This window comes from Prionailurus viverrinus, chromosome A3 (assembly GCF_022837055.1).
Source record: "Prionailurus viverrinus isolate Anna chromosome A3, UM_Priviv_1.0, whole genome shotgun sequence".
NCBI lineage: Eukaryota > Metazoa > Chordata > Mammalia > Carnivora > Felidae > Prionailurus > Prionailurus viverrinus.
The window spans coordinates 63820084-63841128 of NC_062563.1; the positions used below are offsets into that span (position 1 = coordinate 63820084).

At 40.6% G+C, this 21045-nt stretch overlaps 1 protein-coding gene across 6 annotated transcripts in view; it reads left to right on the forward strand.

Annotated features, from left to right (window-relative positions):
• PLEKHH2 (pleckstrin homology, MyTH4 and FERM domain containing H2) overlaps positions 1-21045 on the forward strand; it is a 114962-nt gene that overhangs the window by 81075 nt on the left and 12842 nt on the right. For 2 of the 6 annotated variants that reach the window (XM_047852047.1, XM_047852048.1), the window contains 6 exons: positions 2130-2309; positions 4563-4660; positions 6850-7027; positions 8160-8315; positions 10155-10252; positions 18323-18464. In XM_047852047.1, the coding sequence (XP_047708003.1) occupies positions 2130-2309; positions 4563-4660; positions 6850-7027; positions 8160-8315; positions 10155-10252; positions 18323-18464 (852 nt within the window). Of the gene's footprint in view, positions 1-2129; positions 2310-4562; positions 4661-6849; positions 7028-8159; positions 8316-10154; positions 10253-10381; positions 10480-17308; positions 17501-18322; positions 18465-21045 lie in introns of those variants that run through there. The other 4 variants (XR_007150780.1, XM_047852051.1, XR_007150781.1 and 1 more) reach the window with 3 other exon arrangements.

Sequence of the window (21045 nt, forward strand, 5' to 3'; positions counted from 1 at the left end):
GTTGAGCATTTTTTCATGTGTTGTTGGCCATCTGGATGTCTTCTTTTGAAAAGTGTCTATTCGTGTCCTTTGCCCATTTCTTCACTGGATTATTTGCTTTTTGGGTGTGGAGTTTGAGAAGTTCTTTATAGATTTGGGATACTAACCCTTTATCTGATATGTTGTTTGCAAATATCTTTTCCCATTCTTTTTTTTTTTTTTTTTTTAATTTTTTTTTTTTCAACGTTTATTTATTTTTGGGACAGAGAGAGACAGAGCATGAACGGGCGAGGGGCAGAGAGAGAGGGAGACACAGAATCGGAAACAGGCTCCAGGCTCTGAGCCATCAGCCCAGAGCCCGACGCGGGGCTCGAACTCACGGACTGCGAGATCGTGACCTGGCTGAAGTCGGACGCTTAAACGACTGCGCCACACAGGCGCCCCTCTTTTCCCATTCTGTCGGTTGCCTTTTAGTTTTGCTGATTGTTTCCTTCACTGTGCAGAAGCTTTTTATTTTGATGAGGTCCCAATAGTTCATTTTTGCTTTTGTTTCCCTTGCCTGTAAAGGTGTGTTGAGTAAGAAGTGTCTGCGGCCAAGATCAAATATGCTTTTGCCTGCTTTCTCCTTGAGGATTTTGATGGCTTCCTGTCTTACATTTAGGTCTTTCATCCATTTTGAGTTTATTTTTGTGTATGGTGTAAGAAAGTGGTCCAGGTTCAGTCTTCTGTGTGTTGCTGTTAATCAACAAAGTATTGGAAGTTTTCGCCTCTGCAATCAGACAACAGAAAAAAATAAAAGGCATCCAAATCAGCCAGGAGGAGGTCAAACTTTCACTCTTTGCAGATGACATGATACTCTATATGGAAAAACCTAAAGATTCCACCAAAAAACTGCTAGAACTGATTCATGAATTCAGCAAAATTGCAGGATATAAAATTAAGGCACAGAAATCGGTTGCATTCCTATACACCAACAATGAAGCAACAGAAAGAGAAATCAAGGAATCGATCCCATTTACAGTTGCACCAAAAACCATAAAATACCTAGGAATAAATCTAACCAAAGAGGTGAAAAATCTATACACTGAAAACTATAGAAAGCTTATGAAAGAAATTGAAGGCACAAAAAAATGGAAAAAGATTCCATGCTCCTGTATAGGAAGAAGAAATATTGTTAAAATGTCAATACTACCTAAAGCAATCTACATATTCAATGCAATCCCTATCACAATAACACCAACATGCTTCACAGAGCTAGAACAAATAATCCTAAAATTTGTATGGAACCAGAAAAGACCCCGAATAGCCAAAGCAATCTGGAAAAAGAAAACCAAAGCAAGAAGCATCACAATCTCGGACTTCAAGCTGTATTAGAAAGCTGTAATCATCAAGACAGTATGGTTACTGGCGCAAGAACAGACACTCAGATTAATGGAACAGAACAGAGAACCAGAAATGGACCCACAAATGTATGGCCAACTAATCTTTGACAAAGCAAGGAAGAATATCCAATGGAATAAAGACAGTCTCTTCAGCACGTGGTGCTGGGAAAACTGGACAGCGACATGTTCTGTATACTTTTTAAATGAATGCATATTCTGCTCTTGGGTGGAATTTTCTATACATGTCAATTAGGTCAAGTTGGTTAATAGTGTTGTTCAAGTTTTCTAAATATTTAATGGTTTTCTGTCCACTTGTTCTCTCAATTATTAAGAAAGGGATATTGAAATCTCCAGCTCTAATTGTGGATTCGCCCGTTTCCCTTTGCAATCCTATCAGGTTTTGCTCCATAAATGTGGAAGCTGTGTTATTAAGTATGTAAATGTTCAGAACTATTATGTCCTCTAGCAGAACTGACCTCATTATCATTATAAAATGACCCTCTTTATCTCTGGCAGAATTCCTTGCTCTGAATTCTACTTTGTCCGATTTGTTTTTGTTTTTTGTTTGTTTGTTTTTTGCTTTTTTTTTTTTTACATTGATATTAATGTAGCCACTCCAGATTTCTTTGGTTAGTGCTATCATAATATATCTTATTCCATTCTTTTAAAGAAAAACTGTTGCTATGAAGAGAATTGATATAATTCATGCAGAATAAATCTAATCATTTCTCACCTTGAATATGTCTTTTTGTTTTTTGTTTAATTCAGACATGCCAGCTCTTTATAAATGCAGCAGTTGACTCCCCTGCGATTGATTACCATATATCTTTAGCCCAGAGTGCTTTGCAAATCTGTCTGACACATCCTGAGCTACAGAATGAAATTTGCTGTCAGCTCATTAAACAGACAAGACGGAGACAGCCACAGAATCAACCAGGACCGCTGCAGGTATATATTGATACATATACATGCAATTTAAGACGATGTTGTTTTCCTCACTGTAAGAATGATACATATTCAATATAGACATATCAAAAATACAAAAAGTATGAAAAGGAAAAGTAGCTATTAATATTTTGATATGTATTCTTTCAGTTTACTTATGTATTTATATGTTCCTATATAAATAAAGCTGTATGTGAGTATATTTATGCACACTCAGTTTTTCACATTACTAAAGTTGTAGTGTGCATACTACTTTTGTAAAATTGTAGACTGTAATCATTTCCCCTATATTCTTCAATATTCTTCAAAAACATTAATGGTGTATTGATATCAATTGCTACACATTTAGGTTTTTCCGGTCATTTTTCTTATAACAAATTCCCCTATAGTAGATAACTTTGAACCTAAACCCTGTGTACAAGTCCACCAAATTTCTTTGAATCCATTTCTAGAATTTCCATATATCTTGAACAATGTTCAGTGTAATACTCCTTTAAATTCTTCCCAGGTAAAGAGTGGTATTTCATTATTGATTTAGGGTACGTTTCTTTAACTATTAGTGCAGCTGAGTATATTTTCAGGTGGCTTTTGGTCACTGAAGTTTGCTCTCCCATGAATGCCTGTTTTAATCTTTGCTTATTAACCCCCTATTAACTGCAGAATGAAACAGAAATTTCTTACCCTCGCAAGTAGTACTCTCAGGGGATCTAGGTTTAATGGGACTTGAAGCTTATCCAGTTTAAGCTTATACTATTACTAATGTGTTATTTTTTTTTAATGTTACTTTCACACATTTTAAAAGAACATAGGATCATGTAAACACACTCCATAGGGCCTTTCCCAGGCGTTGGAGGGCCCATGCACGAGCGAGGTTGGAAGTTTAAGCTTCATTTGCATTGAGGGCCCTTCATAATCTAGCTCCTCTTTCTCCACTTCACTTTGTGCATCCTGCAACCAGCATACACTGAAAGGATAAACGCACCCCATTCTTCAGACACACTGTGCCTTTACATATCTTCACCTTGAACCTGCCATTTTTACTGTTACCTGCATCCCCCTTCTCTCTTCCCACCCTGTAGACTTTACAGTCAGCCCAGGCAACATCTCTTCTGTGAATTCTTCCGTGACTCCCTCAGTAGATAGTCATTCCCTCCATTGGTCATACTTAAAAAATTATGACATGGTATTAACCATGTTACATTGTAAATTATTGTAAAATACATAACTCTTCTCCTAGACTGTAGGTAACTCAAGAGGACAGTACCTTTTTCCCCTTCTTTTTCATATAACATTCATAAAATGATTGAAAATATACTTAATCAAAAATAATGAAGGAGAAAAGAGAGTACAGGACAGAACAAAAGAAAAAACTAAATACAATCCTATTATAAAAAGATAATCTCGGGGCGCCTGGGTGGCACAGTCGGTTAAGCGTCCGACTTCAGCCAGGTCACGATCTCGCGGTCCGTGAGTTCGAGCCCCGCGTCAGGCTCTGGGCTGATGGCTCAGAGCCTGGAGCCTGTTTCTGATTCTGTGTCTCCCTCTCTCTCTGCCCCTCCCCCATTCATGCTCTGTCTCTCTCTGTCCCAAAAATAAATAAAAAACGTTGAAAAAAAAAATTAAAAAAAAAATAAATAAAAAGATAATCTCTGCTAATATTTTATACTTGCCACATATATATATATATATATATATAGGGCCATATATATATATATATACATATATATATATATACACACATATACACACACACACATTTTTATATATATGGCCAGATATATATATATATATATATATATATACACACATATAAATATATATGCATGTATGTGTGAGTAGATTGGTTGTGGTTTGGGGTATATGATTTTTTACTGTTTTTCAGTCTGTGTTTCCTCATAGCCAGTACTGTATTTCAATGAATGAGTAAATACATAAATGAACAAAAAAGGAACAATGTCCCTAATCTTTGAGTATGATGTCAAAAAAGACTACCCTATCTACATGGCCTTTGGTACCTTAGTTGTGGACAATAGCATATACGACTTAGATGGATTATGGAATGTGGAGGAGGTTTTATGTTTTTATATATTATAAATGCTCTAAGCAGATAATGTTGATGTGGAAGAAGCAAAAACATTTGGGGGCCAAGAAAGACTATCATCATCCCTTTCCTCATAATCTGTCAGTTACACTGATCCTCATGTGGATCTCTGACTGCCAGATGGTGTCTAACCTATGGTGCTTCTCTTTGCCCAGGGCTGGCAGCTGTTGGCTCTCTGTGTTGGGCTCTTCCTTCCCCATCATCCTTTCCTGTGGCTCCTCAGGCTCCACCTAAAGAGGAATGCAGATTCCAGGTGTGCAGAAAACTAGCCAGCTGAACGTTTGTGTAGTCTCTGAAAGTCTACAATAAGTCATAAGTATTTAGTAACCTGTCAGGTATATTTGTGGAAGAAACGTGTGAAACAAAAGTGGGTACAGGAAGCCCTTGGTTACCGTTTATATGAGGCTTGGAAAATATTTCCTTTGTTATGTTAAATCTCTTACAGGAGATTGCAGTAAGAGCTTGAAAAACTGACCAAGAATATTTTTTTTTTAATTTTTTTTTTCAACATTTATTTATTTTGGGGACAGAGAGAGACAGAGCATGAACGGGGGAGGGGCAGAGAGAGAGGGAGACACAGGATCAGAAACAGGCTCCAGGCTCCGAGCCATCAGCCCTGAGCCTGACGCGGGGCTTGAACTCACGGACCGCGAGATTGTGACCTGGCTGAAGTCGGACGCTTAACCGACTGCGCCACCCAGGCGCCCCAAGAATATTTTTTTTTAATTTTATTTTTTTAATTTACATCCACATCAGCATATAGTGCAAAAATGATTTCAGGAGTATGACAAAGAATATTTTTAAGTGAAAAGTCTATGTACTTTTCAGGGATGAATGACTTAGCATTAGTGGGTGCTCATTCAATAAAAGCAAGTGTTTTGTTTCCTTCATTTTCCCTGTGGCTACTTTTTTCTACATTGAATTCTTTTTTTTTTTTTTTTTTTTTTAATGCTTATTTACTTTTGAGAGAGAGACAGAATGCAAGTTGGGGAGGGGCAGAGAGCGAGGGAGACAGAATCTGAAGCAGGCTCTAGGCTCTGAACTGTCAGCACAGAGCCTGATGTGGGGCTCAAACTCATGAACTGTGAGATCATGACCTGAGCTGAAATCGGACGCTGAAGCCACTGAGCCACCCAGGCACCCCATCTCTACTTGAATTCTTTTATGTAGGAAAACTTCCCTGATGGTTTTCCCTCCTCTTATGCTTGTGTGTATTTGAATTACTTCAGAATTTTTACTCCCTTCGAAAAGACATCTAAAATCCAACTGTCAGAGTAGCTTTCTTACAGTGAGACCCAGGGCACCCAGCCAAGGCTTATTAGGATCATTTTGTGCAACAAGTTCACGTTAGGTGCTTAAATAGACTCTGGGTCTAAAACAGACCCAGAGTCTTAATGAGACAATGAGACAAAACAACTTGGAAATAGTGGGAAAGTATTCCCCAATTCAGATTATATTTTGGAGACTGTGATCAAAGTTGTGTGACTTTATTTGTTTGTTTGTTTGCTTATTTATTTTCATTTATTGAGTTTGTTTTTAAGTAATCTCTACACCCAACATGGGGCTTGAACTCAAGGCCCCAAGATGCAGAGTCCCATTCTCTTCCAGCTGAGCCAGGCAGGCGCCCCAACATCATGTGATTTTAGTTGCAGTCACTGAAGAGCCCCTAGACAAAGGGTGACATTTTAAAGATTTTATTTTTACGTAATCTCTATGCCAAACCTGGGGCTCAAAGTCACACCTCTGAGATCAAGAGACACACACTCTACCAACTGAGCCAGCCAAGCGCCCCTAAAGGGTGACATTTTAAAGTCTGCCTAGAAGGCACTTCACAACACAAATATATTTGGAGGTATTATCAATCTGCTTTCATAAAAATTGTATGTAACAAATGAGGGCAAATAAGATCTCTATCCAGCTTTTGTATTTATTTACTCCAGAGGTTTTGTTTAATGCTTAAAATTTTTTACGAAGTGCATGTTTTATAGGGTAAAGAAAGAAAATACATCTATTTGTTTTTTTGGAGATATTTTTCCTACCTTGTTTAGCAGTCAAGCACTAACCTCAAAGAACTCTGCTACATCATGTTTTTCCTGAGTTATCCTATACTATTTTTATACAATTATTTCCTTTGTGTTTGTTAATGCAATTACTGTATTTTGACTGTATAATGACTGGTAACTTTAAATTCATTTTGTGATGATAATAATACAATAAAGAGGGAAAATGCTTTGTGGGGAAGTTAGATTCAGTCAGTTGCAAAAGTGAAGAAACTAGAATTTGAGAAAAGTTGTAACACTTTAACAACTCAACTTTAACAACTTTTATCAAAAAGAAAAATTATTGTCAAAATTAGCATAATACATTGTAATGTACCTGTACCTAATGTATTAGGGTGTCTTAAATTTATTCCTAGGCTTTATCTTAAGTTGTATATTATAGGACAGAATTTGGAAAATATGCCATTTACTGCCAACGGTGCGTAGAAAGAACACAACAAAATGGAGACAGAGAAGCAAGACCCTCAAGGATGGAAATCCTTTCAACCCTTCTTCGAAACCCTTATCATCATTCTTTGCCCTTCAGTATCCCCGTGCACTTCATGAATGGGATCTATCAGGTGGGTTACACTTTCTGGCTGATGAAAGCATGCTTGCTTAACCTTGAATCGTGCATGTGTCCTCTGTGGAACAGAGAAGTGAGACTGCCTACCTACCTTTGTCAGCAGCTGGCAGTGACCGTAAATGTGCAAATATGTTACGTCTTCTATCAGAACAGCTGAGTTTTGAAACCATTGTGCTAAGAAGGATTCAAACTGCAATCCACATTGAGCCAAATAAGGGAGGAATTTTACTGCCCTTACAACTCTCATGGAAAAAATCAAAAATACTTTGGTTGATGCCTTTCCCAACCAGTGTACTTGCTAGATGAGAAAATAATTACTGACAGTGGGTGTGTACAAGCTTAGTCTTTTTGAAGTCTCCAGATCTCAGGAATTAGGTGGGAAAGCTCCTCCAGGCCCTTCCAGCTCTCAGATATAGATGTTCGCTTATTACCTGAAGCAAACGTGTTCCAAAGCTGGCAATTAGTCTTTGTAGCCAGAGGTTTTTTTTTATCACAGAATTCAGATAAGTAACTGCATATTAAAGGAACAGACATTATTTATTTTTCTGTATTTATTCATTTTTAATTGAAGTGCAGTTTACACACAATGTTAATTACTTTCAGGTGTACAATATGGTGATTCGACATTTATATACATTACTAAATGATCACAAAGATACGTCTAGTTATCATCTGTCAGCATACAAAGTTATCACAAGGATATTGACTACATTCCCTATGCTCTACTTACATCCCTGTGACTGTTTAAGCGCATTTCTTGTGCATTTTTTTTCATTTGCTTAAATATTTCATATTGTACTGTAGTTCTTGGTTTGCTTTTAACGGGTAGGCATGATATCTCTGCAAGATGTTTATAGCTGTCAAATGATCTTTGTATTTTGAATTCATGTCTGTTGGCTGAAGCCAAGATTTCTGAATTCTTACAGCAAGCTAGCAATTAAGATGACATTAATTTTCTCCAGTGGAGCTGTGGCGTGGGGGGGAGTTTAAGCATCTAGATAAATATACGTTATCATTAATCATGCATCAAATATAGCCTGTTTCTCCCTTAAATCCTTTTTGAAAGTTAAGTTTGAAATGTACATAGTTGCTTCTATTAAGAGAACAATGTTGTTATTTCTGCTTAGGTAGTTGGATTTGATGCGTCCACCACAGTGGAAGAGTTTTTGAATACTTTGAACCAGGATACAGGCATGAGAAAGCCAACACAGTCTGGCTTTGCATTATTCACAGACGATCCTTCTGGCAGGGATTTAGAGCATTGTCTTCAAGGAAACGTTAAGGTAAAGCCGACTCCTTTTAAGAAGGCAGACCCCACAAACAGCAAAGAAGCTACTTTTTGCTATTTGCAAAAGGCTTATTAGGTCAAGAGGTTTCAAAAATTCTAAGTAATCTAATCTTCCCAATAAAAAAGGGTTGTGGGACTTTGTTGAAGTCGTAGAATTCTTGACACAGTCTGCACACACACATATTCCATGTTAAGATAGGGGAAGGATTAGTAATAGCAACAATGCCCCAACTAGTAGGGTAATAAGAGTGGACGTATGGAAGCTCTAATAAAATAGCTTTTTATTGTACTCATTCACAAGACAATACTTCTTTCCGCTGTTGGAGGAGCTGGGCTAGTCCCCGTTCACAGTGAACTTATGATTTGCTTCGGGAGGAGCAGCCTTATACACTGATAACCTTAAACTAGAATTGAAAGTGATAAATGTCTTAAGAGTGCTGTGAATATTCCACAGATGGAGAGATTAAGTTCAGCACGAGAAAATAAGGAAGAGTTGAACTGGACTTTGAAGGATGGGTAGAAAATGGACCTATGGAGATAAAGAAGGAATTCCAAACATAAGGAAAATCACGAACGAAGATGGAAAATTGGAAGACTTTTAAAAACTCTTTCCTAGGTCATAGTAAAATGACACTAACAAAGTTTCCAGGTAGCAATGGCAACAGTTAGAAATAGAGAATATGGAACCGTAAGGAACCTGATCGGAATTAGCCCACTTATTTTGCAAACAAGGAAGCTGAACCCCAAGAGCAAAAAATGATTTACCCCAAATCACACAGCTAGAACTGGGTCTGGACCCTTTCCCTACTTGATACGGTCCTTGATTGCTCTCGGGAGTAAGTGCCTTGTTACGGGGCGAAGGTGTCCCTATGATTCAAAGATGAAAGAATTGGGGCAGAATAGGAGAAGAAACAGACTCATAAGCAGTAGCTGCCATAAGTTTAGAGGACATGAAATGTCAGTTCTTTCGTCAAACTATCAAAGCCCAGCTTCACTTGCAGGTCAACCTGTTGGGGCTTGAAGGGGTTCCACCGAATACTGTTGAAGTTCATACTTAGCTCATTAGGAATGTTGGTTGGTAGGTGTACTACCATCCCCCCACCCCTACACGCCTTCCTATGTGGCTACATATTGAGAAATCTAGATAAGTGAATGTCTTTTTCTCCTCAGCTCCAGCTATGTCCTATTTAGTTCAGCAAATTCAAATGCAAATTTTGAGACACACATTCCTAGAGCACTGTTGTTAATAATTAGTCAAGAAAATAAACTAGCATTTTTGGTTGACTTGAGCTGAGTAAACGTTAGGGGCTTTGCTGAATAACTGCTTATCACATGGTCGTGAAAACTTTTATTTATAATTCTCTAAATGACCTGTTGAAAAACAAGCAAACGTTTATTTGGTTCCTGAAGAATTTTTATTCTTTCCCAATCAAAGAATCTTAAGACTATATTTCAAGTGTCTTTGAGATAACTTCAGTTATTCCAGTCTTCATAAACTCAGAAGGTGGAAAAGTTGCTTCTTCCGTGACTAAATTATGAAGTAATTCCTGGAATCTTCTTGTTTCTCATGTAGTCTTTCATTAAGATTCCTTTTTGAGTAAGAAATTCATGGCTACTGTCCAGAGTTCATGGGTGTCCAAAAGGATAAGTGGACCAAAGAGCAATTTATAACTAAATCTAAAACCAAGGGTACACCGGAGCTTAAAACAAATGGCTTCAGTCCATTTGGTTTGATCATATTAATTGGAAATTTTTCAGTTTGCAGACACGCTTGTCTTCCAAAAGTGCTGATTTAAAAATTGCTATAAATCCCCAATTTCCGCTTCCCTTCTAGATTTGTGACATTATTTCTAAGTGGGAACAGGCTTCCAAAGAACAGCAGCCTGGGAAATGGGAAGGTACGAGAACTGTTCGTCTGACTTATAAAAACAGGTGTGTAATGCCGTATCCAAACACCAAAATATGTGTGTACCTTTATGCTCACATCATGCGCCTATGGCTTTCTATTGAATAGCCTTGCAAGTTACAGTATTTGTTTGTGTGTTCGTTTTTCTGTAAAAGGAAACTCTACTTCTCTAAGAAGAAACTGTCGGGGCGCCTGGGTGGCGCAGTCGGTTAAGCGTCCGACTTCAGCCAGGTCATGATCTCGCGGTCTGTGAGTTCGAGCCCCGCGTCAGGCTCTGGGCTGATGGCTCAGAGCCTGGAGCCTGTTTCCGATTCTGTGTCTCCCTCTCTCTCTGCCCCTCCCCTGTTCATGCTCTGTCTCTCTCTGTCCCAAAAATAAATAAACGCTGAAAAAAAAAAAAAAAAAAGAAGAAGAAACTGTCACATAAGATTTTGTTTCTAGCTCTAGTCTCTTCATGTCATGGATGGCTGTATTTTATAAAAATATGCATGTGGACAAAGATTAGAAAAAAACTATAAGAAAGAATAGCTTCTCTCTTAGGGTGGTCGGTACAAGGGTGAATTTTTTTCACTTTCAAAAATTTCTTTAACGTCACAATCTTTTCATAAAGACTAAATACTCAAATACCCTACTGGAGATCTGTAGTAAGAAGAAATATTTCTGGGACGCTTGGCTGGCTCAGTTAGAAGAGCATGCGAGTCTTGATCTCAAGGTCATGAGTTCAGGTCTCATGTAGGGTATAGAGATTATTTAAATAATAAAACTTAAAAGAATTTTTTTAAAAGAAGAAATGTTTCTGTTCACTCAAGTCTTTTAAGAAGTCACATACTCATATTCTCATTCTTTCAGATTCCCTCTTTTTCTCTCTGTAATTTTTGAGCTTCACCTGTAAGCCAGGCACTCAGCTAGATGCTCTGAATAAAGTGGTAACAGAAGCAGACATAAACATAGTCCCTGATCTTTTGAATTTATAGTCTAGTTAATCATACAATAACTCTAATGAACACATAATTACACACTAAGTTCTCTGAAAGAAAAGAATGTGGTCCTGTAAGAGCACACAGGAAGAGGCCTGACCTAGACTGGAGGCATCGGGAGACTTCTTTGAGGAAATGATGTTTATGCCAGAGTCAGAAGGGGGCTGGAAGTGGCAGCATGGAAATGAATAGAAAAGGATGTTCCAAAGCCTGTAGAGGGAAAGCTGCTTGGAGGGTTTCAGGAACTGGGGAAAAGCCAGTGGGCCTGGAGCACATATCTTCCCAACAGATACAGTTTTTTTGTAAGTTTATTTATTTGTTTTGAAAGAGAGCTAGCAGGGGAGGAGCAGAGACAGAGGGAGAGAGAATCCCAAGTAGGCTCTGCAGCGTCAGCACAGAGCCCGACGTGGGGCTTAAACTCACAAACCTGAGCTGAGCTGAGATCAAGAGTTGGACACTTAACCGACTGAGCCACCCAGGGGCCCCCAACAGATACAATTTTAATATACTTTGGCATATGATCAGAAACTAGATTTTCCTTGCTTCTTTTTTAAAAATATCTTCTTTTCTTCCATGTGTCAGCAGAAGGTAGTACTTAGTAAACAGTGTTCATTGACCAGGTGACAATTAACTGTACAAAAAAAATGAAAAGGTATTTTGATGATTTTATTTGGCTCTTATAGTCTATAAAATAAGGAATCTAAAATATGAGAATGAAAGAATTACTGGTGGAATTACTGGTGAAGTAGTTACTTCTTTCAGAGGCTTTTGAAAGATGGTCATAGGCCTAAAACTGGAATGTAAGAAGTAAAGACACTATATACGTAAAGAATGTGATAGCCTTTGATCCAATTTGGGATTTCTTTTTCTAATGATCAGTCCCACAGATATATCCATATGCATGAAAGAGAGTATTCCAGTATACCCCAGTTTCTTCCTTGCCATGGATTTTATAACAGTGAAAAATAAGTATTGGAAGGGACTTACATGTTTATTACTAGGGGAACAGTTAAATAAATGTGGTGCATTCCTATTGTAGACTCCTCTCCTACCGTCAGCCACTAAAGGCCACCCACTATTTGAATGGATTCCTTTGATCTGAATAAATGGTGGTCATGAGCCATTGGAGCTTCTCTGTTTAGGCGCTCATGAGCTATGGCAATTTACAAGAGTTCTGAGTAACAAGAAGGTGACTGTTAAGCTTTGATATCTAAGGTTTTAAAATCCTACTTCCTGGAGATAAGCAGGATTACTTAGCTAATGGAAATCTAATAGGCTCTCCTGGAAGAACCCATTTCCACTGATGGTAGCCTTTATCTGTGGTCCTTTGGTGACTGGCAAGAATAGCAGGCTGGAAGACTTGGACTTTCCAGATGATTTTGGTTTAGTCCTATGGTTGCTGGAGCAGTTATTCTCAAAGAGAGGGCCCTAGACCAGCAACTTCAGGATCCCATGGAAACACATTAGAAATGCAAATTATTGAGGTGCCTGCGTGGCTCAGTGGTTAAGTGTCTGACTCTTGATTCGGCTCAGGTCATGATCTCAACAGTTTGTAGGTTTGACCCCCGTGTCAGGCTCCCCGCTGATGGTGTGGTGTCTGCTTGGGATTTTCTTTCTCTCTCTCCCTCTCTCTCTCAAAATAAATAAATAAACTTAAAAAAAAAAGAAATGCAAATTATTGGGCACCATTACAGACCTACTGAGTCCAGCAGAATCTCTGGACATTAAAGAGTCTGTGTTTTAGCAATTCTCCAGGTGATTCTTACACATACTGACTTTCGAGAAGCACTGATCTGGAGATCCCCATTGCTGCCCTGTCTCTTAATGTTACCTTTTGTTGAAGACAGCCAGCTCCTGGACTTGACCTGCCATATATCTTTATGGAGAGAGGTTCAGGAATTCTCATTTGGTTTTATTGGAACTAAATGGAATTATTTCCATGTCTAAGACTATTCCTAATAATGTGTACCTTATGAATGCTTAATACATACTAATTCTGTCTGTGATAGCTATGGTTAGAACCCAAATTAAATTTGGATGAAATGCAGAAAGGTAGTTTGAAACAGAGATTAGAGTAATAATCCAAGTCTAGCAAATGGCACTAGAAGGGACAAAGAGAGTTGTGAATAATACATAATAAAGATTGATTGCCTTGTTAAAAAAAAAAAAAAAAAGTCCCATGACAATATCTTTGACATCAGAAAAAAAAAGCAACTCAGCCAAAAGGTTTAATTTTTAACAGAGGTCTGAAATGGCTGGCTAGCCACAGCTATGAGAAAGTACTATGCTTCTAAATATGGTTGCACTTTGCATATGTGTATAAATAGCTTAGACAATGAGCCCTAATTTCCAGTGACACATTAGAAGGGGGACTGGCTGTGACCTATCATGCAGCCAAGGACTCGATGCTTCATCTGTCAAGCAGCCCTGTAATAAGCGAAACTAGACACCGGCTCTCTATCATGGAATTTGTATTTATATTTAGTAAGTTATGGAATTTTAATTATTTAGATGCAGAGGTTAAAGATCTAATTAATAGCATTTGAACCTATTCTTATAGACAGTCCTTTGGAAACTAACATTTAAATTCTATTTATGCTTAAGCTGCGTGTTTAATTTGCTTTCTTACTGTGTATTTGAAACTGCAAAAGTCAAGACATGTTTTTAACAAACTGGAATCGGCAAGGGTCCTTCCCTGAAGAAAACAACTCTTCCTACCCCCGTTTATGAAATAAAAGATTATTTTCAGGGGCATTTGGGTGGCTCAGTCGGTGAAGCGTCCGACTCTTGACTTCTGCTCAGGTCATGAACTCATGGTTCATGGGATGGAGCCCCACATCGGGCTCTGCACTGGCAGCATGGAGCCTGCTTGGGGTTCTCTCTTTCCCTCTCTCTCTCTGCCTCTCCCCCACTCATGCTAGCTCTCTCTCTCTCTCTCTCTCTCTCTCTCAAAATAAATAAATAAACATTTTTTAAGAAGATTATTTTCAGGGGCACCTGGGTGGCTCTGTTGGTTGAACGTCCAACTTCGGCTCGGGTCATGATCTCATGGTTCTTGAGTTCAAGCCCCACATCGGGCTTGCTGCTGTCAGCACAGAGCCTGCTTCAGATCCTCTATCCCCCTCTCCCGCTTGTGCTCCCTCAAAAATAAATTAAAAATTAAAAAAAAGAAGAAGATTATTTTCAGTACTGCTTTTTAATTCTTACTTTTTGGAGCATAGGTGAACATTCCCATCTCTGCCGCTTTAGCGGCATTGGCTACTAAGCCAGGAAACATCTTGGCAGGTCATCTAGTTTATCTGATTTCTTCCAGCCATGTTTACCCTAAAAAAATTTCCATAATCGCTTTTTTGGGGGACAGAGACAGAGTAGGTCTTTGAAACTTCCCCGGGTGCCAGAGCTGTCGTGCCCATGTCCCGTCCTCTTCCTGTTGCAAACAGTAAAGGCTGTTGTACCATAAAACAAAACAAAGCAAAACAGGGGCGCCTGGGTGGCTCAGTCAGTTAAGCATCTGACTTCGGCTCAGGTCATGCTCTCTCGGTCTGTGGGTTCGAGCCCTGCATCAAACTCTGTGCTGACAGCTCGGAGCCTGGAGCCTGCTTTGGATTCTGTGCCTCCTTCTCCTTCTGTTCCTCTCCCGCTCACACTCTGTGTCTCTCTCAAAAACAAAGATAAAAAAAAATTTTTTTTAATAAAACAAAATAATTCCGGAATGAAGGGGCTTTTGTGATTCTGAAGACCTCTAGACAAGAACCCTAGTGATAAAAGTAGTAATAATAATAATAATAATAACCAACATTTACTGACCACTTACCACACACCAGGCCTGGTGCTGAGCTCCTTGTACGCATCTTCTCATATAATCCTCACGACTACCCTATGGGACCGGTATCACTATTATCTCCATCTTACAGGTGAGGAAACTACCCAAGACTACAGAAGGGGATTTTTCAGGCTGTTTTGGCAAATAATTCCCATGATTGGCAGTTCTTACTACCACTCATTTACCCATTCATTCAGGAAACATCTGTTCAGTGTGTTCCAGTGCCAGACCTTGTGGAAGCCCTGGGGGTTCAAAGGTGAACAGAGGGTTCAAAGGTGTAAGCTTCTACCCTTTAGAAGCTTACAGTTTATAGGGAGAAACAGGCATGAAATCTTAGCAATGTCGTTAATGCTGTAACAGAAACAGTAGAGCAGAGTAGTGAAGAATAGGGCCTCTGGAGAGAAACTGCCTGGGTTAGAATCCTGGCTCTCCCACTCACTGTGTGGCCTTGAGTAAGTCACTCACCACCTCTGTGCCTCGGATGCCCTCTATGTGAAATGGAAATGGTGCCTACTTCTAGGGTTGTCTGAAGGACTGTATGTTGGCAAATGTACAGCACTTGGATCTAGCCACACAGTAAACGTCCACCACTATTGGCTCTTACCATGAATATAACATGCATATATACAAGACATTGTGGGACCATAGAGGAAGCCTTTGCAGAGTGGTGCTTTCTGAGCAGGTGACTTGAGATGGTAGCCAGAGAGGCAGCGGCAGGCAAGGGGTGGGGGGTGGGGGGTTCACGACTGCAGTTCAGTGGTGTTATCCGTAGACCATGGTGGATGGAGGAGTGATGGGAAGGTAACTGGAAGGTGAAGGCAAGCTGCCCCTTCAGCAAGTTAACAAAGGGAGGAGAAAGACAGTAGGATGTAAATGCTCTTAGGAACGAAATACGGAGCCAGTTGGAGGCAAACAATGGGTTCCCCAGGAGCGCTGAGAGCCCTACCGCGTTCAGAAGCAGTGTCCAGGGGTCAGAACTGGTCCTGAACATTTCCATCCCACAGTATTCCACTTCCTGGTATCAAGTGAGGAGGTGCACATTTGCAGGTACCCTGCTGTCTAACCCAGGCCCTGCCTGCAGAAGAGAAGCCCACTTCCTCTGCTGCAGGCCTCTTTGGGACTAGGGAGTGCCTAGAAGCTGGTCATTTTGGGACACTCACATCACATTCCCCTGGCACCTCGTCTGTCCAAGACTGTGGATTTGAGTTTCTGATTCTAGATCATTTTTGTGACTCTTTGGTTCCTTTCCACATTCTCTCCAAGTCCTTGTACAGTCGTTGGAGTGCAAACTGTTTCTTTAGGAGCTTCAGTCAACGATTGTACGTATTGTCTTCCTATATACTTGCCCTGGATTGCTTTTCCCTTTTTGATCATAGTGCTTCATTTCCCCTCCCAGGTCCATCTTTCCAGAATGCCAATAAGAATAGAAAATGCACTTTAGGTCTTCTTGCCCGCACCTGTTTGCATATCTGGTCCTTTTTTCCCTCTACCTTTATTATCAATTCAAACTTTTATTAAGAACCTTACTTAAACCAGAGTAAGACATAGTTCTTAACTTCAAGTGGAGGAAATAAGCTATGCCGAAAAGAGAGGGCTTTCTTCTTAAACTTTATTCTCTTTGTTTTATATCACTTTGCTGATAGCATTCTCTCTCTCTTTTTTTTAAGTTTATTTATTTATTTTGAGAGAGAGAGCGCACAAGCAGGGGAGGAGCAGAGAGAAGGAGAGACAGAATCCCAAGCAGGCTCCACACCATCAATGCAGAACCCAGTGTGGAGCTTGAACTCATGAACTGTGAGATCATGACCTGAGCCATGATCAAGAGTCAGATACTTAACCGACTGGGCCACCCAGGCACCCTAGTAGCATTTTGAATTTAGACTCTGTTTCTATTGCCCAGCCATAGTCTTCTGTGAGTTAACAGTTTATCATCATGCAGTCACAGATGAGTAGGGCTTAGGATTTGTTTTTTCCAGAGACCACTCTGAATGATTGCATGGGTTGGCGATTCCTAAGTGTGGTGGGTGGGAAGAATTATCAAAGTCATGGGAGGGAGGAGCTTTTCATAGTCCACCTACCATGCTTCCCTGAGATTCCCTGCCAACAGAGATAATTAGTGTGAAAGATACTGTAACTGATGCCAGTGTGTCCTCTCCTGGAAGGGTGTGGGGAGGAAAAGGCTGAAAATCCACTTAGAGCTAATTGGGCACATTCCTAACACATGCTGAATCTAAATCTCTCTTTTCCTGCCACTCTGTTGTCCTGCCAACATTCAAGTATAGCAGTGTATTGCTTACCCACCCCATCGTCGTAACATCTACAGCATTTATAGCACCCTGTGCCTGGTCTGCAGCCTGAAGTCAGAGTCCCCAGAGGTCTCCCGAATAGTGGAGTGGCGTAGTGAATAAATAAAGAAGACCACTGAAATGCTGAAGTCCTCCTAGGCAAACAGAAGATATCTCCTATTTCAACAAGTAATAATATCCACATGTAAACTATGTTTGAGCTCCTAAAGATGCTTACCTGGATGTGGGGGGATAAAAAGTTAAAATGTACAAATAATATCTTTTAGACCCTCCAGAGAAAACTGCCACCCCCAATTTGATGTTGATTTTTTAATTTTTTTTAATGTTTATTTATTTTTGAGATAAAGAAAGAGAGAGAGAGAGTGTGTGTGTGTGTGTGTGTGAGTGGGGGAAGGGGCAGAGAAAGAGGGAGACACAGAATCCGAAGCAGGCTCCAGGCTCTGAGTGTCAGCACAGAACTCAAACACAGCACAGCACTCAAACCCATGAACCGCGAGATCATGACCTAAGTCGAAGTCGGATGCTTAACTGACTGAGCCACCCAGGCGCCCCTGATGTTGAGTTTGAATTCAGATCTTCATTTTTCTCTTCCGTAATATTTCCAAGGTATTTAGGAAAGATCATGAGTGTTTTGACAATTGCTTTTATACAGCCCATTGAATTGAAGGGTTACATCAGCATTCCTTACAAGAAAGGGAATATTTAATTTCATTCAGTACCTTAGGTCCTTCCTCAGTAAAGGACTGGGTATTTTAGGGCAAAAAAAAAAAAAATAGCATAGAAGCATTCCTTAACCTCAAAGCAGCTTTTCCTCTGTTTGCTGGAAATATTAATATGAAACAGAAACAGAGATGGACTGAGAGTCATGCTCTAAGTTTGTATCACGTAGAGAACTACCTTAGAATAACCCTGTATCAGTCCCCTGGATTTGTCTTTCCTTTCTTTCTTTGTAAGAATACCATGTAACGAAAGATTTCCTCTTCTTTTAAGACTGTATTTCTCAATGCAAGCTCGCGGAGAGACTGACAGAGAAAAGTTGCTGTTAATGTATCAGACAAATGATCAAATAATAAATGGACTTTTTCCTCTGAACAAGGACCTGGCATTAGAAATGGCAGCTCTTTTAGCTCAGGTAACTTCCATGTTTTATAAAGTAATATTTTGTTAAACGTAAGATCCTAATTTCTACATTGATTGAAGTATAGCAAAACAATATACCTTGTAATTCTTTAAATTCACGTTGCTGTGATTAACACCTTAAAACTTACAGGCATATAATTACAGTTTGACTCTGAATTGCTGACAACCACGGCGGTGATGTTGACTGAGACAGTATTCCTCGTGGAACCTGGTTTCTTAGTTATCTTAACAGTATCCCACTAGGCTCTGCAGTTAGTAAAGGAATTTCAGTGTAGAGCTGCAGGGCTGAAGATGCCGTGCTGAAATCATTCAGTAATCTAATAGGAATGGGTCTTTTCGGGGCACCTGGGTGGCTCAATCGGTTGAGCGTCCGACTTCGGCTCAGGGCACGATCTCGTGGTTCGTGAGTTCGAGCCCTGCATCAGGCTCGCTGCTGTCAGCCTGTCAGCGCAGAGCCCGCTTCGATCCTCTGTCCCGCTCTCTCTGCCCCTCCCCTGCTTGCGACCTCCCAAAACTAAATAAATATTAAAAAAAAAAAAAAAAAGGAATGGGTCTTTTAAAAGACTAGAGCACTTTCTTTTATTTACCTATTGTACCGATAGGATTAAGTTCAGACGTTTATAAACACACGCAGAAATCAATAGTGACTTAATCCAAATAGAAAGGTATTTGTGTCTCACATAGAGAGACAGGCAATCTGGCACCTCTGCAGAGTCGCCAGAGGCATGGGCTTTATCTTGCTCTCCATTCTTCTTTCCTTTTCATGGAAAATAAAATCTCCTTTCATGGTCCTTTCATGTCCTTTTCATGGTCCTGGAGATCTACCAGAGCTCCAGCTATTACATCAGTGTCCCAGGCATCAGGATGGAGGAAGGGCTGAAGCAGGGCATGCCTTTCCTCCTTTGAGAAACTTTCCAGAAGTTACCCAGAGAACACTTCCATTTATGTCTCCCTGGTCAGAACTTGGTCGTATGGCCTTGCCAGCCTACAAGGGAGACTAGCAAATATGGTCTTAGCTGGCTGGCAAGGAGCACAGCTCCTAAGTAAGTCCAAGGTTTTCATTACTCAATAAGGAGAGAAGAGTCGTAAGAGGCAGCTCACAGTCTCCACCACAAATGAGTCTCTGCACAGCTTAATTAAGGAACAATGTTAAGGCAACTCTGTGATACGTCATTGGGACAAAGGCTTAGATGTCCCGAAGTCTGTGGTCCTTGCACAGTGCACACCGTCCCAGGACATCTCTTTATTTACCACCTGTGCCGGGGGTTCCCAAATCTTTTCTCTCCAGTTCACTTCTCTCATGCACTCCTTAAATTCGGCCTGGCAGGAACCAAACTGTCTTCTGTCCTTTTCCTTCACCTTCTGTATCTTCACTGTGCTGCTGTCTCCTCATGCAAGCTTCGAGTCCAGGAATCATCACCGACTGCCCTCCTTTTCACTCGGTCCCACCAGTCACCACATCCTGCCCATTGTAACTCTAAGATACATTCTCCTCTTCACTCGTCTGCATTTTGGTCACCATTGCTGGGTGTCGGACCACCATCGCGTCCAGCCTGCTCTCCTGCAGCAGGCTTCTAGCTCATGAGCCTTTCTCTGGTCTGATCCCCTACAAATCTGTGCTCCACCCAGATGCTAGAGAGATTGTTCTAGTTAGCTATTGCTACATAAAGAAATGACTGCAGGACTCAGCCACTTAACATAATAGTTTGGGCAGGGATGAGTAAGGACAGCTGGTCTCTGCTGCATATGGCCGCAGCTGGCCTTGCTCGAAGGCTGGCTGTGACTCTGCAGCTGCAGAGTTCACTCACATGTCTGGCGTCTGCCGCTGGCTGTTAGTTGGGACTTGAGCTGGGGCCATCAGTGGGAACACCTACACGTGGCTTCTTCATGTGGCTGCGTGTGCTTCCGCACAGAATGGCAGTTGGGTGGCAAGAGCAACGTCCGGAAAGAGGGACAGGAAGTGGGGGCCGCCATTTTCTTAAGACCCGGCTGGGAGGCTGAGCCATGGTGCTTTGTTTGGAAGCTCTGGAATTGGGGCGGAGATCTAGCCGACAGGTGGATCTCGCTGTCATTCCCTTGTTTACACAGGGCCTTTGTGAGCTGCACTCCACCTGCCTCTCCAGCGTCATCTGTTAATATTCCCTGCTTTGAACTTTATGCTCCAGCAAAATGGAAACTTTGGTTCCCTGCACAATTCCCCGACTTGCGTATGGCTCACTTTTTCTTACCTCTTCTGTGTACTTATTTTCCACTCCGCCTGGAACATCTCAACCCCCATTCCTTCACCTGTTACTTTCAATGTATCCTTTTTTTAAAAATTGATTGATTGATTGATTGATTGATTTTGAGAGAGAGCAATTGGTGGAGGGGCAGAGGGCGAGAATCCCAAGGAGGCTCCTTGCTGTCAGCACAAGGCCTGACGTGGGGCTCGAACCCATAACTGCGAGATTATGACCCCAGCCGAAACCAAGAGTCGGATGCTTAACTGACTGAGCCACCCAGGTGCCCCTCAATTTATCCTTCAATTTTCATCTGAGGTGTCACTAATTCCAGGAAGCCTTCCTGAATTCTGC